Source organism: Myxine glutinosa, chromosome 11 (assembly GCF_964187855.1).
Source record: "Myxine glutinosa chromosome 11, kmMyxGlut1.1, whole genome shotgun sequence".
NCBI lineage: Eukaryota > Metazoa > Chordata > Myxini > Myxiniformes > Myxinidae > Myxine > Myxine glutinosa.
In genome coordinates, this window is record NC_136271.1 from 36927136 (window position 1) to 36945420 (window position 18285).

Genomic DNA, 18285 nt, shown 5'->3' on the forward strand with positions numbered 1-18285 from the left:
TTATATATTTTGTTTGGCTGGTTGATTTGTTTGTGAAGTAAATGTCAGCTCTTTCACGAGCCTCGATTCAGTATACAAAAAAAATAAAAAAAATAATTTGTGTTGAGGAAGTCACTCGGCGTCTTGTACCACAGCCCCTTTTCTCTCTCGTTACGTTTTTCAAGCTGTCCGACCGATAGACATCCCAAACAATGTGTTTGCTCAATGCCAGTCCCATCATCTAGATTAGTGAAATCAATTTTCATTGGGTTGTAGCCAGCATCCTTAGCGTTATTTAGTTATTGGGCGAGTGTCCGGTATCCCATTCCTTTCGTAAGCCGCTTTCCCCTGTCAGGTACAACAAGGGGGTCCTGGGTTTTCCTTTGGCAAAGGACACAGATGCTCCAGTTGAAGTCAGGTGTTCCTCCTGCCTTTGATGAGCTGTCTGTTGATGCTGAAGGAACGATCTTGAATCGCATTTATGGTTTTCTGGATCACAACCTGGACATGGTTTATGGTTTTCCACCTGTAAAAGAAAACATGCGTTAATACAATAATGATAACGAACTTTGATGTCTGCAAATAACTTTCTTGCATAAAAAAGGAAATCTTCTGTCTTAACCTAAACTAATGCAAACAGATGGCAGCACTGAAATAATATGGGGTGCTAACTGATCAACTGTTCACCCAAATTGCCATGGGGGGGGGGGGGGGGGGGGTTAGCCACTGCAATCGTATTTCTATCTGCTTTAGTTTCGAAGTTATAGGCAAATATATATCAAATCTGGTGGCCATTCTGAAATTCAAGATGGCGGCCACCAGGGGGCGTTTCAGAGTTGGGTCCTAATCGAAAAATGTTCCTACTGGGGTCCTCCACCTGTCTGCAAAGTATCAGAATTTCTCCACAAAGTGAAATATTTTTCGACTTAGCCGCTGGACTAAGAGGGAGTCGGGAATATGCAAACTTCTACACAATGATGAATAAGAAATAAATAAATCCTAACCCACACTCGGCGCCATAGATCCCACCTGTACAAACAAGATAATAATACAGACGAGGACTTTCCTTTGGCGTTATGCAGTGTGGAAGGTGGTAGTGCACTTCGGGACAGTGTCCACGTTTCAGAGGGCCATCCTCCCTGAGCAACGATGGAACAGAGCCAGCGACGAAGTAAGCCAAATACGAGGCAAAACAGAGAATTCAGAAGGTGACATTCTTTGTCCCCAAAAGGTTCCCACTCTTGGAAGGTGCACCCAGAACTAGCCCTTGTGACCCTCTCTCCAGACGCTTCTTCTTGGTCTCACATCTGTCCTCTCTCAAAACGCTCCTTCACACTCCATTGCTTCTCACTTCCTTCTCGGGCTGAGTCCCACCCATGTAGTGGCCCCAATAAAAACAGTATTTTCCTACTTCCGGGCCCTACAGCGTATTACGCATACAATATTATCCTGACTATTCTGTCTATAAATTACATACACTGCCTCCTCAGTGTCATGTGTAACAAAACGACTTGCTCTGACAGGTTCCTGTTGCATGGTAATATAACCCACTTGAATCACCCGGACCATACTACACTTACCACAGTCTGGCTATGCACTCCCCGCATCCCTCCCCCGCCCCCCCCAACCACCCCCAAACCCTTTCCGCCTAACAGTACCATTGGAAGGTGACTCTGCACATTAACTAGGTACTATTGGAATATGAGCGGGTTTATAAATTCCACATAGTCAACATATGCATCGTCGACCCGCCGCACAAACGCCGCCGCCGCCGCACAAACGCCACCGCCACACAAACGCCACCGCCGCACAAACGCCACCGCCGCACAAACGCCGCCGCCGCACAAACGCCGCCACCGCACAAACGCCGCCGCCGCCGCACAAACGCCGCCGCCGCTGCACAAACGCCGCCGCCGCCGCACAAACGCCGCCGCCGCCGCCGCACAAACGCCGCCGCCGCACAAAATCAGTCCTGGTGAGGGTCTGCATTGACTGATTGCTCTTTCTTGCGTGTTCTTAAGTCGGCTCTTCAGCCGAACTCAGATGACTAATCCTCAGCTTCCAGTCCAATTGATCAAGCATTGCTGTGTGCAGTTCCTCTGTCTCCTGGCAAATATCCTTTCCAACACATTGAAGTAGTTGAGAGCTGGTCTGTCTTGCTTCAGCCTTCCATGTTTACATATCCAGAGTACAAGATTGGAAACAGGTTCGTTTTGCAGCGGTAGCATTGCCGAGCAATCTTGAGACGTCTTCTAATTTTAACTGACAGCCTTGCAAGAGAACCATAGGCACATTTGTTTAGTTAATGGTTTTAAACCATGATCACCTCATTAAGATTGTCCCTAATAAGAACACAACAGTAATCTTAAAACAGACATTGATTTCAGAACAGGAGAAGAAAGTGCAAGATTGGACTCCATGAACTTTACTTAGCAGACACACTGTAGCCACACACTTAGCAGACACACATTCTGGTCTATAGACTGAGGATTCATTAGAAAGTGAGACAATTATTGTATATCGGGTTGAATCACGATTTTCCTCACATATTGAATGAATGAAGTTCACATTTTTGGGCCATCGTCTTGTTTATCTTTGTCTCTCGTTATGTTTTTGGACACTGTCACTGTCACAAAGCATTTGCATTATTCGGTTAGAAAATAGTCATCTGTACAAAAAAGAAAGTCAAAGGCGATGCATGCATCCTTGGTTTCAGCAACACTGATGGGTTTACTTGTAACTTTAATTTGGCTTGAACAGCTCATACATGCACAACAATAAATGGGGGGAGGTGGAGGGGTTAGGGAGGTGGGGTTCATCTACCTGACCATCATTACCTCCGACACCAAAGGTGGATGGAGGTTTTGTTTTCACTCCTGTCTGTCTGTCTGTCTGTTTGCGAACAGCATATCTCAAAAAGTTGTGGATGGATTTGGCTGAAATTCGGTGGAAAGGTTGCGTATGCTACAAGGACAAAACGATTACATTTTGGTGAAGATCCGGATCTGAATCCGAGAATTTTATATAAGTGATTCTTCACCATTGATGGGGGTGGGTGGGGAATGATATATAGCACATTATCTCAAAAAGGTGTGGATGGATTCGGCTGAAACTTGGTTGGACAGGTTGGGTGTGTGACAATAATAATAATAATAATAATATAATACTTTTATTTTATATAGCGCTTTTCAAGAAGCCCAAAGGCGCTTTGACAGAGTACAAAAAACAAGTGCAAAAAGACAAAAATCAATAGGTAAATAATCAAAGCAAAAGGAAAGAGAAGGAGAAGAGATAGTCAGGGGTTAAATGCTATGGGTTAAATGTTGAATGCAGTGTTGAACAGGTGGGTCTTGAGTGATGTTTTGAATGTGGTGAGTGAGGAGGAGTCTCTGATGGTGTGAGGTCGTGAGTTCCAGAGGGTGGGAGCAGCGATGGAGAAGGCCCTGTCCCCCCAGGATCTGAATTTGGTCCGCATAGGGGGGAGGGGGAGGGGGGGGTCAGGAGGTTGGTACCAGCAGAGCGGAGGTTGCGGGTGGGAGTGTGTCTGGAGAGGAGGTCAGTCAGGTAGGATGGGGCCAGGTTATGGAGGGCTTTGTAGGTGAATGATGGTACAATGATGGATTGATTAAATTTTGGTGAACTGGATCAGGATCCAGACACTAGAATTGTTTAAATTCCTAAGTGATTCTTCACCAATGAGTCATAGGCCCAAAAACGATATATAGCATGAAATTTCAAAAAGTTGTGGACGCATTATGACAAAACTAGGTGGATGAGTTGGTTAGACGACAAGAACAAGCCCATTAGATTGTGGTTCAAGTCCGAATCCAGATCTGGCCCATCAGTGGGATACAAAACGCAAAATGTTTAGCCTGGCGGAGGTATGCTCTCTACCGAGTGCCTTTCGAGTTGTCTGCTTTTTTGTCACTGTGAGCTCAACATTCTGGATATACAAATATGTTCCAGGCATGATGGGCCAAGAGACCTTTTAATTTGCTGGCTTTGTTTGTGCTTAATGCTGACAGAATTTGGTTAATTGTATTTCTTACTGTTTCAGCCGAAGAAAACGAAGAAATCAAAGGCACAGAAGTCGGTTTTGTTACCAGTAGGAGAAGATCAAGATGAAGGTAGAGTGAAAGTGTCTTTTTGTACATTTTTCATTTATGTTGGAAGCAAAGCTTTGCTAATACAAAATCTGGACGTTGTGGTAGAAAATTTGAAATTTCTAGATTGGAAAGTTTACGCCAATGTCGTTACATATCTCATGCAGAAGAGAGTTTGCGAGGAGGGACGAGGTGTTGATGTGCTTGTTGGAAAATAAATGAGCTGGTTAAATCGGGCAGCGTGTTGCACATTTTGGAAATGAAGAACTGGAGGTTTCTCATTACCAAATGCCCTTTGTAGGTAAGTGGGAAACCAAGGTGAGCAGTCGAGAGAAGAAGCAGAAAAAGAAGGAAAAGAGAGAAAAAGACGGTTCTCAATCTTCAACTCAATCTCAGCCTGGATCCACGAGCAGAGATGCGAGCCAGCGCAACAAGCAAGTTGATGATCCGGGTATGTTTGATGTGCTACTCTGTGCACATCAAATGCTGCATGAAACATTACACACCTTTGGCATTCGCTTTGTCTTGTCTTGTCATTTCCTTGTACAGTTGAGTCACGTTATAATGAACGTTATCATGAATGCCACTTGGTGAACAGTCCCGTTTGATTGAACCAGTGTGTTAATTCTCAAATCGCCCCCACTGCCCTTTCACATCATATAACTGCACTTCAACATGATGTGTGCCCGTGAGCTACAGCGAGCCCCCACTCACGCTCTGGAGAGATGGCGTGTTCTCGTGTGCTATTTCAGCGTGGCTATAGGAAATGCGTGACACTCATGGGGTGGGGGAGAGACCCTTCTGTGGGTGGTTAGATGGTTGGGCTATAAAAGAATGGGGGAAGGGGTCTCTGCTTAAAACTTTTTGACAAAACGACCAATCAAATTCACATAACTTAGTCTGTTTATTATAACAAGACTCTAATGCACAATTTTTTTGCATGAATTACTATTGTTTTGCATTGTTCGGCAGGAAATGGCTTTTCTTTTTTTGTTGTTGTATTTTTGATAGTTGAACGACCTCAAAGCATGTCCGCAAAGCCACTCCATGCTGCCTCTCTTTATGGTAATTTGCTTACCTACTCCTGTCGTTAATGCATTTTCACCGAGTTTGTGGATTACTTTAAACAAAAAAATTGTTTCTACTTTTTATTAACTTTTTTGCTGCTGAAGCTTTTGTAGTAATGAGTTGAATTTTATTTGTTTTGAATGATCAAAAATGTTTCTTGTTTGAACGTTGATTTTTCTGCAGACAGGTATCCTTTAATTTCTAGCATTGCTTTCTGGTAACTCTTTGCAATTGCAATTGCAAAAGGCAATGCAATTTATAACCGCTACTCATTTCGTGAAGTAAGAATTACTGATTTGGTTATCATTGTTTTGATCACATCAAAAGTTGTGCTAAAGTTCTAACATTTACAAATATCTCCAGAATTGGTTCCTTAATGGTTTTATTTTGATTATTTTGTTGAATTCCTCTTGCTCTTTGCTTCTTCAGTGTTCTTTTCGCCTTTGCCTTTGTGTCTGTTTCATTGAGTAATTTCAATTCAAGTCATTTATGTTTCTCCTCCTTACAGAGAGGAGATGAATTAAACTAAAAAGCACATAATACAGTTTGTATGATTAAATTCCAACAAACGTTTAATAATTTTTTTTTTTTTTTTTTTTTTTGTATACAAGATCGAGGCTCGTGAAAGAGCGAACATTAATCACACAGAAAGACAAACAGACACATAAAACAAATAACATCGGGAGCGGTAGACAAGATGGGGAGAGAGGGGGAAGGACACAAACACAACATTTGAGAGCAGGGACCGAGAGACATGGAGACATCGAGAGATCTGTGGGAGGGAGAGGGCTTTGGGGGGGAGGCATGTGAAGGGGGGGAGGCATGTGAAGGGGGGGGGGGTGGGAGAGGTATAAACATATGGACACTGCCAGGATTTCCAGGAAAGAAGTTGGAATTTCAAACAAGGTGGATCTGGGGTGAATTCGTGGGGGTAGAAAAGATCAAGGTTATGGATGGGGGAAGATAAGAGATGGTGGTGAACAGCTGTTTTAAAGACCTGGAGGGAGGAGAGGGATTGAAGGGAGTGTGGGAGTTTGTTCCACAGGCGGGAGAAAAGAGGAATGAAAGAGTGAAGGTGAGCAGAGAGCCGAGATTTCGGCAGTTTAACCATCAGAGGGTTGCTGGCAGATCTTGTGCGACCTGTAGGAATATTTGGGGGACAGAGCACAGAGAGAGCTGGGGGAGCAAGGCCGGAGAGGAGTCGGTAGAAGACAGAAAGGCCACCTACCTGCCTGCGGTGAGTGAGTGAAAGGCCCTCAGAGATAGCTTCATCGCGGGAGATTCCAATGATTTTGAAAGCTTTGGATTCAACAGCGTGAAGCCGAGCCAGGTGTGAGGCAGGAGCACCAGCCATAGGGGAGAACAGTATTCCATTGAGCTGCGGATGAAAGCCTTGTATGTGGTGAGGAGCTCAGGTGTGCCGAGGAAGGACTTCGCACGACGGAGGATGCCCAGTCGGCGACTGGCTTTGGAGGCCAGCTTGGAAATGTGGTTTTCCCAAGAAAGATCATGGCAGATAGTGAGACCCAAAAGCTTGAGTGACAGAACTTCTTGGAGAGGATTGTTGAGAAAGTAGATGGGAGGGTTGTCCAGTCGATCTTTTCGGAGAGACATAGTAAGAGAGTGAGATTTGTCAGGATTGAAAGACATGTTCCACTTGTTTGACCAGTCTGTGATTTTGTCCAGGTCTTCAGAGAGTGAGGAGGCTGCAGACTGCCGATCTGAGGGAAGAGGAATGGAGCGGCAGAGAGTGGAGTCATCAGCAAAGAGATAGAGAGGATTTTCCAGAGAGTCAGAGAGATCATTGATAAAGACCAGAAAAAGCACAGGGCCCAGCACACTTCCTTGGGGAACTCCAGCCTGAACAGGAAGGGGAGATGAGAGAAATCCATTCAGGGCCACACATTGACTACGACCAGAGAGGAAGTCCGCAAGCCATGCATGGAGATTTCCATGGATACCATAGGAGGAGAGTTTGGTGAGCAGAGCTGGGTGAATATAAGGTACAACCCATTAAGTCATGTGCTACTGTTCTGTTCAGCACATGAGGAAGTATCACATGAACATTTGACATAAGACAAGTTAATTTGAGATAATCAAGATAATTATGGAATCAAACAACACTTTTGTGAATATACCGCACATGTATAAATTTCTAAAAAAAAAATCACTAATTTTATCACTCACTAATCAATAAATATTGATTTCTGAAATAAAATCACTCGTTTATCATGAACAAATCATTAAATATTGATTTTGGAAAAAAACACTCATTTTATCACAAACTAATAATTAAATATTGATTTCTTAGAAAAACTCACTAATTTTATCAATAACCAATCATTGAATATTGATTTCCGAAACAAATCACTCATTTTATCACTCACTAATCATTAGATATTGATTTCGGAAAAAAATCACTAATTTTATCACTCACTAATCATTCAATATTGATTTCTGAAACAAATCACTCATTTTATCACTCACTAATCATTCAATATTGATTTCTGAAACAAATCACTCATTTTATCACTCACTAATCATTCAATATTGATTTCTGAAAAATCACGAATTTTTGTTTGTTTGGTACAAGCTGTTATGCTCACAGATTGTTGTCATCTCCTCAAGGGTCATGACAGAGTTTAGTATTGCTGTGTGTCCCTGGTTCAGGATGAAAACCTTTAAACTTTGAGATGTACTTCTGTCCATCAACTATGGACACAAATTTGGGTTAATATTCCAGGTCGCTGTCTTCCTCGGCTGTGTTTGTCTTCTTCTTCTTGTAGGTCTTGTAAAATAGCCTGTGTGGGCTGTGACCAGTCTTTTATTTGATTGCCACAGGCCTGCAAATCACTGTTAAGCTTAGCTAAGTCTTGAAGGTTACAGCTAAAGAGGTCAAAGTAACCAAATCCATTTTATCGTCGTTTTTTTTTTCCTGAGGTCCCCAAATAACAACCTAGTAGTTTTGAGTACCCCTACCTACCCCGTGCCCCTCCCCCAATAAATTGAGTCGTTAGCTTGTCGGATTTATTTAATCTGGCGTTAGTGTGGCCAGGCATGTTGGGCCGAATGGCTTAGTACTGCATCTAATTACTATACATGCATCATCCACTGTTAGCATCAAGTACAAAATCAAACGGTGTTTCTCCTTGAACAGGAGGGACAAATTGTTTGAGCTTCATCGCTTCTTCTGACTTGGCCAATGGCCGTCCGTGGGCCCAACTGTCAGACCGTGGCTGTTTTACACTGGAAGATGGTATGGGAATGGGCACTGCATTGGCCAGGGTTGGTATTGAGAGCATGCCAACTTCAGTGTGGGGTCCAACTCCTGCAGAGGCAAGTGGAGGTCAGCGTGAAGTGGCACAACCCTCCACGACTGGACATGGTCCGGGCTCCAAACGTTGCATGCAAGAAAACGTTTATCCCAACATAGGTAAGATACATCGGCGATATTATTTATTTATTTCCTGCCCATCTTGTGTATCTGTCATAATGAAGAAGATCATAATTGGGTATTGAGTTGATGATAAATTGGCAAATGATAGCACTTAGCGTTTGGGGTTAAAGTAAAAGTGAGTAATATGTCTAATTGAAACCATTATATTCGTTATAAATATTTATTTTTGATGCGTGGAATAATTTGCTCATAAGAGGATATTTAAAAAGGGAAGTGAATAAGTACTGATGGATTGGTTTATTTGGCAGGTTGAGACCTGACTTTCCAGACTTTTGTCAATACGGGACTTTCAAAATAATGTAATCTGCTCCACATTGCTCTGTGGAGAACCCTCCAGAAACTGGTCATTGCATCGGGGCATGATAACGTATATTGTGCGTTAGAGATGAGGATTGTTATCTCGTCTATAGTTATCTTCATGACTGTATCAGCTCACGCATCCGAAAAACATGCTCTGCTGCTCTTGCACTTCCTCACTCTGCCCTTTTCACCATGTAATTTACCCAAGGTCATCTTCCATCTCCATGGAAAATAGCCAACATTCACAGCATTTAAAAAAAGGTACAAAAACTGATCTTCTTCACTATAGATCATTCAGCTTGCTTCCAATCATCAAGGTCATGGAATCTATCATCGCAGTTGACATATAATCAGTCCTGTTCTCTAACAGCCTCATATCTGATCATCAATTCGGATTCAGACCAGGTCACTTCACCTTGGACAATGGACATGCTGCTTATACTTTCCCAACAATGGGTGGAGGCCCTCAATATTAGACATGAGACCAGGGTCGTCTCTCTGGATATATCTCAAGCTTTCAACACAGTCGGGCATCCTGCCCTGCTCTCCAAACCATCTGCCTATGAAAGTCATGGCCAACTCCACTCATAGATTACTGACGTCCTCCACTCTCGTAGCAAACATGTGGATGACTCCAAGGCAATGTTCAAGGCCCCATCCTATTCCTACTCTTTATCAATGATTACCTTTTAAAATGATGATATTTACTCTTTATCATTTGGGGGTGGGGAGGAAAGGCGAGTGGGAGCTGTTGGCATTGTTATGAACATATTGTTTGTTTGGTTCTGGGGCCACAAGAGAAATTATACGACATTTTTACATGTATTGCTCAGAGGTTGAAGAAGTATGCATGCGTGTGTACACTGCCGCTCACTTGTATTAACAGGAAAACGTAGGAACTCCACAGCTCTCATCCACTGATGTTTCTCATATTACCTTTTTTCCGTGAATCCGATTTGCATCCACAAACACAACAATTATGATTTAAAACCATTTTGAAATTGCCACTCTTTCATGTAGATGCTGATAATTACGTTAAAAAGAATATTTCAATTACAAGTTCACGCTAGCAATGGCAGGTTAAAAGTGCCTCGATTAATGAAAGCAAGTAACTGAAAACACACACAGTGTAAGTGCAAAAGGTGTAGTTGGCATTCATACGACGTTTTGAAATTCCCGTATTCATACATTTCTGGCTTTTTGCTTCCTTTGTTGGTCAGCATTTTAAACTAATTAATATAACTCAAACCTCCTCTCTTCCCCTCCCCCCCCCCCTTACAATGTTTTGTTGTTGTTACCTCCGTCACCAAAGGTGGACAGCAGTCATGCATTCACCCCTGCTTGTCTGTTTTTTGCTTGTTTGGTTCTGTTTGTGAGCAAGATATCCCAGAGATATGGGCGGATTTGGACGAAACTTGGTGGATAGGTTGAGTGTGTGTCGAGGATGAATTTATTTGATTTTGGTGAAGATCTGGATCCGGATACAATATTTTTTGAAGTGATTCTTCACCTTTGAGAGATATATATAGCACGATGTCTTAAAAAGTTATAGATAGATTCAGATTAAGGTGGATGAGTTGAATAGGTGACAAGAACAAGGCGATTCGATTTCAGTTAAGGTCTGGATGCAGATCTGGCCTATCAGTGGCCTACTGTCCAGCCTAGTGGAGGTATGCGCTCCAAAGAGTGATAGTTTCGTTTCATTACGTCCTCCACCAAAGGCGGATGGAGGTTGTGTTTTCACCCTGTTCTGTCTGTTTATCTGTTTGTTCGTTTGTCCATTTGTGAACAAGATATCTCAAAAAATTGTGGACGGATTTGGACGAAATTTGGCAGAGAGGTAGCACGTGTGATGAGGACTAAGTTATTTGATTTTGGTGAAGATCTGCATTCGGATCCGGCTACTATAATTTTTTTGAGTGATTCTTCACCATTGGGAGATGGGGCCAAAAACAATACATAGCAGGATATCTCAAAATGTTGTGGATGGTTTTGGATGAAACTTAGTGGACAGGTTGGGGTTGTGAAAAGGACTAATCGTTTCGATTTTGGTGAAGATGTAAATATGGATTTGGATACAATAATTATTTAATGTTTTTAGAATCATTGGAATCTCCTGCGATGAAGCTAACTCCGAGGGCCTTTCACTCACTCACTCACCGCAGGCAGGTTGGTGGTCTTTCTGTCTTCTATCGACTCCTCTCCGGCCTTGCTCCCCCAGCTCTCTGTGCTCTGTCTCTCAAATATTCCTACAGGTCGCACAAGATCTGCCAGCAACCCTCTTATGGTTAAACTGCCAAAATCTCGGCTCTCTACTCACCTTCACTCTTTCATTCCCCTTTTCTCCCGCCTCTGGAACAAACTCCCCCACTCTCTTCAATCCCACGCCTGCCTCCAGGTCTTTAAAACAGCTGTTCACCACCATCTCTTATCTTCCCCCATCCAAAACCTTGATCTTTTCTACCCCTGCAAATTCACCCCAGATCCACTTTTTTTGAACCTCTTTTTTGAACCTTTTTGAACCCCTTCCAACCTCTTTCCTGGAAGTCCTTGCAGTGTCCATATGTTTTATACCTCTCCCACCTCCCCCCCAAGCCCTCTCCCTCCCACAGATCTCTCGATGTCCCTGCTCTCAAATGTTGTGTTTGTGTCCTTCCCCCTCTCTCCCCATATTGTCTACCGCTCCCCTTATTATATGTTTTATGTGTCGGTTTGACTTTTTGTGTGATTAATGTTAGCTCTTTCACGAGCCTCGATCTTGTATACAAAAAAAAAAGGGATTCTTCACCATTGAGAGATCGAGTGAAAAGCGATATAACCACCTTTAGAGGCCATTTTTCCCCGCAAGCGGGGGTTGGCCTTTTTCGGGCACCGTGGTTGTTGTTGTTTTTTGGTCCCCTTTAGCGAAAGCGATATATAATAAGCGATATATATAAGCGATTTGGTCCGAGTGAAAAGCGATATACAACAACAACAACATGCATTTTAAAGGCCATTTTCCCTGCTAGAGCGGGGGTTAGCCTTGCGGTCCCCATGACAATCTTCTCCATTTTGCCCTATTTTCTGCATCTCTCCTTGTTAACCCCCTTGCCCGCATTTCTTCTTCCACCATCTTTAGCCAAGTCTTTTTCGGTCTTCCCCGTCCTCTGCTTCCTTCTACATTCATTTCCATCACTCTTCTCAACCAGTCACTTTCATCCTTCCTCAACACATGACCAAACCATCTCAACCTGTTCCTCTTCACAGCATCAATCACAGGCTCTATTCCCATCATCTTTCGCAATTCATCATTTGTCTTCCTCTCTCTCAACGATACTCCACACATCCACCGAACCATTCGCATTTCCACCCTTTCCAACCTTCGTTGCTGCTCTACGTTTATTACCCATGTCTCGCTCCCATAAATCATAACACTTCTCACACATGCAGCATACACCTTTCCCTTCAGCTTCAACGACACTCCCCTCGTCATCAGCACGCCACCCAGTTCCCGAAACTTCTTCCATGCACATCTCACTCGAGCAACCGTTGCCGAGTCTGATCCACCTTCTCTCTCTGATCCTCTGAAAAGCGATATATAATATGATATTTAAAAAAGTTATGGACGAGTTATGAATAAACTTTGTGGATGAGTTGGGTAGGTGACAAGAACAAGCCGATTAGATTTTGGTTCAGGTCTGAGTCCAGATCCGGCGAATCAGTGTGATACAAAACGTAAACTGTTCACCAGGCAGAGGTATGCTCTCTCCTGAGTGCCGTTCTCGTTTGGAACTAGAACGACACTCTTCGACGTCATAACATCAACCAATATGCCTCCGCACACATTATTACATCATTATAATACTTGTACCATGTTTGATTTAAATCCATTCAGCTGTTCTCAAGTTATCATATTTTTACCTGACCTTTGACCTCTTGATGCCATAATCCAATCAGTTCATCTTTGCATCATATTATACTTGTGCCAAGTTTGTTCAAAATCCCATCACTGGTTCATGAGTTGGCATGGCAACATAATTTTTACTTAACATAACCTCTTTCCTTTGGCCTTTGACCTTGTAACCACAAATTCTAATCAGTTCATCCTTGCGTCTTGATACATACCTGCAACATATTTGATTAAGATCCCTGCAGCCATTCTCAAATTATTATCGCAGTAACGAAATAATTGTAACTTAAAATGACCTCTGATCTTTGACCTCTTGCCCCAAAATCGAATTGGTTTATCTTTGCATCATAATATAAAATAATATGAAGTTTGGTGAAAATCCCATGACTGGTTCACAAGTTAGCTCGGTAACAGAATTTTTACCTTGTCGTCTGACAATTCACCGTTGACCTCTTGACCCCAAAATCTTATCTTTTATTCTGTACATCAATATACATACCTGCACTAAGTTTGAATTGGATTCCTTCAGCCATTCTCAAGTTTTAGACCTATTACCGACTTTTACCTTTGAACTCTTGACCCCAAAATCAATCAACTGCACCAAGTTTGGCTAAGATCCGTTCAGCTGTTCTCAGGTTATCGTGGTAACGATAACCTATCACGGTTCGGCTGTACGGACGGATGGGCATCTGTCGGATGGACAGCCGAGCGGACAACTTGAAAACATAATGCCTCCGGCGACTTCATCCGCGGAGGCATAATGCTGAAAGAAAAAGTGTTGAATTTTCTTTTTTCAATACAAGATCTCTGTCTTCTACCACCTCCTTTCTGGTCTCTGCTCTTCCTGTGCTTTGTCCCCCGTTAACACCCTCCCCTAACCCTCCAGGTTTCTGCAGGGCTCACACAGTACACCATCAAACCCGCTTGTGGTGAAACTGCCTAATTCCAGGATCACTGCTCACCTCCACTCATTTGTTCTTCTTTTTTCCTGCCTGTGGAATCAACTTCCACATCCTCTTCAATCGCGTCCTTCTCTCCAGGTCTTCAAGACAATTGTTCACCACCATCTCAAATCGTCCCCAATCCAAAACCATGATATTTTCTACCCTCATTAACCCCACCTCATTAACTCCTTCCTATTCTTTAGGTTTCCCTCCTTGGCATTTTCTTCTGTATCCATCTTGTCCTCCCCATTCATGTGTGTTTTGCTTCCTGGTTTTGTCTGTTAGGTCCTGATCTGTTCAGTGTGCTCGTTCTTTCACGAACCTCAACTATGTATATAAAAAAGATTGGGACTCCTGAAAGAGTGAAGTGAGGTGACAGGGTAAAAGGATTTTTCATCATTCCACATCCTCTTCAATCGCGTCCTTCTCTCGAGGGCTTCAAGACAACTGTTCACCACCATGTGAATGTCTTTTATTGGTAACAAACTTGCAGTGGACAACAGTTGAACCCACGCAATGAGAAAGGCAATTAAAAAAGAGGAAAAGAGAGAGAGTGTAGTGTAGTCCGGTCCAGTGTAGTGTAGTCCGGTCCGGTAGAGAGAGTGTAGTCCGGTCGAGGCGAGGATTGTTTTTATACCGTCTTGTTTTATTTTCATTTGCTGGTTAGGCTGCAAGCAGGTGTGGATCTGAAGGGACAGCTTCAGATGTCAACGATTCTATATTTCTACCAGATGTTGCCTGTGTCATCCTTTCCTGAGCTTCACAAGAACGCATGCAAGTTAATCAGCCTTTTTGGCAGTACATACAGTGTCCTCAATAAGTATTGGGACAGAGAAGTCAAATTTGTTATTATTGATATATACTCAATAAATTTGGATTTGAGATCAAAAGATGAACATGAAGCAAGAGTACAGAAGCTCAGCTTTTATTTCTTGATATTTTTATGTATGTTTTACCATGACGGAAAAATAGCACTTTTTATGTTCAGACCCCCATTTTAGGTAAACATAAGTATTGGAACAGATGACTCACAAGTGTTTCTTGTTGCTCAGGTGTTTCTGCTTTTATTGATTGTTCACACATAAAAGAGCTGTGAATGTCTTCTATTGGTTTAGCCTTTGCTTTTGCCTTGGGAGTCTGCCTTTGGAGTTAATCGGCATAAACCAACATGAAGACCAAAGAACTATCTATGAAAGAAAAGTAAGAAATTTGGAAGCTGAAAGAACATAATAATTCAATGAGATCCATAGCACAAAAATTGGGCGTAGCAAATACAACATTTTGGAATATCATGAAAAAGAAAAATTACTAGTTGTTCTTGGCAAAAGACAACGGCCAGGTGTTACGTGCTCCTCCCCAAACCCCCTGGTCACGGTGTACCTCCGAGCCCCGAGAGGAGTCACTGCAGAAAAATGTGTTATTCTGTATGTCAAAGATCAATGGTGAAGCCACACCAATTGTTACAAACAAACAAGTATTGTATTAAGATCACACAAGAATAACAGTACAACAATAGTAATCAATTGTACAACCAATATATATTTCCTATGATGGTACCATCAGGTTCGTACAATATAACTCACTGTGCTCCAAGTGAGCGAAAAGAAGAAGATTCCCAATGCCTCTGATCCCGGCTTCAAGCCAAAGTTGATTCCGGCTTCAAGCCAAAGTCGATCCGCTCCAGTCATCGTCAGAACAATGTCCAATCGAGACCAGAATCCCGTTGGGTTGGCAGTTACAGTCCTGCTGCCAAAGCTGCGCAAAGGCGCCCTCAAGGCGACTGGGAAATCACACCCTCGGGTATGGACGTTCACGGCTCCAATTCGGCGACACGCAGATTTTCCACTCAAAAGCCACGTTACACACACCCACACCAGATCAACGTCTGAATGCGGTGAAAATGGTCGAAGCGAGATGAAACCTGGTGCGAAGCGCAAAGCGCGCGAGTCAAAATGGCCGACGGCCCATTCTCGAGGCGTAACGGCCCGACGATGATTCTCCTCGCGGAATCAACCGCCAAAACCTGACACGCAGGTTGATCCGTCACAGAGATAACAACTCTGTCGCAGGAATCCCTTTCCCGGGAAACCCGAAAGTTGGCCAGTGACTCCCATTCGCCAGCGTTTGCTCCAGAACTCGAAGCAGTTCGGCTTTCTTGTCGAACTCACTCCCTCCGCCTTCTTTTCCTCCTCTTCCTCTTCGTCGTCGCCCGGTTCCGGTTTCATTTAAAACATTAACTTTTTTACCTTTTGAAAATAATAATTTCTATTTCCCTCAAACGACAACAATAATAATACATGGAATCAAAAATGTTTACAGTGGATGAAAACCACAACAACGGAAGTGACGAATCCGTAACACCAGGTCATCCAAGGAAAACAATTGCAGTTGATGACAGAAAAATCATCAGAGCTATGAAGAAAAACCTGAAAACAACTGTCAGTGACATCTCCAACAACCTCCAGAGCGCAGGGGTGAAAATATCAGAATCGACCATTCGCAGAAGACTAAACCACCTTTGGAGGCCATTTTTTCCCCGCAGAGCAGGGGTTGGCCTTTTTTTGGGCACATTGGTCCCCTTTTTGAAGCAATGTTTTATGGCCGGATGCCCTTCCTGCCACCAACCCTGTTAGTCGCCTCTTGCAACACACAGGGAATTACCAGTGAACTGGTACTCAATTTGCCGACCTCGGAAGGATGACAGGCTGAGTCAACCCCCCTGGCATTAATTCAGCAATTGACCGGGATTCGAACCCAGGATCCTAGGATCCCATGCCGGCACCCTAACCGCTAAGCCAACACCAGCTTCATTCGCAGAAGACTGCGACAACAAAATTACAAAGGCTACACCACAAGATGTTAACCTCTCATCAGCACTAAAAATAGAAAGGCCATATTAGAATTTGCCAATAAGTAGAGAGATGAGCCAGTGAGTTCTAGAACAAAGTTTTATTGACAGATGAGACCAAGATAAACCTCTACCAAAGTGATGGAGAGGCGAAAGTGTGGAGAAAGGACGGAACTAGATTTGATCCAAAGCATACCAACTTGTATGTAAAACATTGTGGAGGTAGTGTGTCATGGCTTGGGCTTGCATGGCTGCCTCTGGAACTGGCTCGCTCATCTTTATTGATGATGTAACTAATGATGGTAGCAGCAGAATGAATTTGGAAGTGTACAGAAACATATCTGCTTATGTACAAGAAAATATCTCAAGCCATGGAGAGATTCAGACGAAACTTGGTGGACAGGTTGGATGTGTGTGACAAGGACGAATCTATTCGATTTTGGTGAAGATCCGAACACTGATCCGGATACGAGAATTTTTTAAAAATCCGAAGTGATTCTTCTCCATTGAGTGATTGGGCCAAAAACGATATATAGCATATTTCAAATAGTTGTGGACGGATTATGACAAAACTGGGCGGATGAGCTGGTTCGGCGACAAGAACGAGCCGATTCGATTTTGGTCCAGGTCCAAATCCAGATCTGGCCTATCGGTGGGATACAAAACGTAAACTGTTCAGCCTGGCTGTGGTATGCTCTCCATTTAACGAGTGCCATTCTAGTTTAACATGTCTTTCGTTGTGTGGCCCGCGAGGTGCTAAGGAATTTTGGTTCTCGCCCATGTTCAAAAATATTTGAGGACCCCCAATTGAAATGAAAGAGTGGAAATTTCAAATTGGTAAGCCTTATTTGTTGTGTTCCTGGATGCAAATTGGACTCACGAAAATGTAGAAAATGCAAGAAATATCCATGTATGACATATAGTATCCAGTTCCTACCATTTCCTGATAATACAAGTGAGTGGCTGCACACACACACACACACACACACACACACACACACACACACACACACACACACACACACACACACACACACACACACACACACACACACACACACACACACCTCAATTTAAGTGTAATTTATTGTGTGCTCCAGAAACAAACAAACAATATATTTATAACAGCCCTCTCGGCTCCCACATTACCCCCACCCCCCACATGCTTGAGTAAATATCATTTTAAACTTGGTCTTGGTCTGTTTAGAAGCACCCAAATCGGATGCAGTCCCCCTCAAGGCAGTCTGTCTGGTACGTCGCAATCCCACATAAATAATAGCGGGTACAAGATTTGTGTATTATCATGTCATGGAGATGTCCTTTGCTGCCAAGTCAGTAGCCATTGCTCTGTTGGTAGTAACTTACAGCATTGTCTTTCCAATTGCAGCCATCCATTAAATATATCAACAAGGCTGCCTGATCACTGGAGGCACTCCTGCAAGGTTCAAAGTTCATTCAATTGTAATGATCCGTCGGGGGTTTTGTATAACGCGCGCTCATCTACGATGCTTCGGGCCTTGCAAGAAGACCACGTCGTCGGGAGTTTTTTCAGTAAGGGTAGTTGCAAGATCTCAATCTTTTGGGTTAACTGAGAAAGTTCTCCAACTCTTTTTGTGCAGAGTCATATCCCTTTCTTTCAAGTACTTTTCCATGTATTTTCAGCTTATCTTGTGGAAGAATTGTGAGACATTTTAGGT

The 18285-nt window shown here is 43.1% G+C and overlaps 1 protein-coding gene across 4 annotated transcripts in view; it reads left to right on the plus strand.

Moving 5' to 3' along the window:
• Positions 1-18285, plus strand: part of MTDH (metadherin) — a 69357-nt gene that overhangs the window by 35228 nt on the left and 15844 nt on the right. For 2 of the 4 annotated variants that reach the window (XM_068130490.2, XM_068130491.2), the window contains exons 3-6: positions 4037-4106; positions 4384-4533; positions 5094-5147; positions 8308-8583. In XM_068130490.2, the coding sequence (XP_067986591.1) occupies positions 4037-4106; positions 4384-4533; positions 5094-5147; positions 8308-8583 (550 nt within the window). The remainder of the gene's footprint in view (positions 1-4036; positions 4107-4383; positions 4534-5093; positions 5148-8307; positions 8584-18285) is intronic. The other 2 variants (XM_068130492.2, XM_078786564.1) reach the window with 1 other exon arrangement.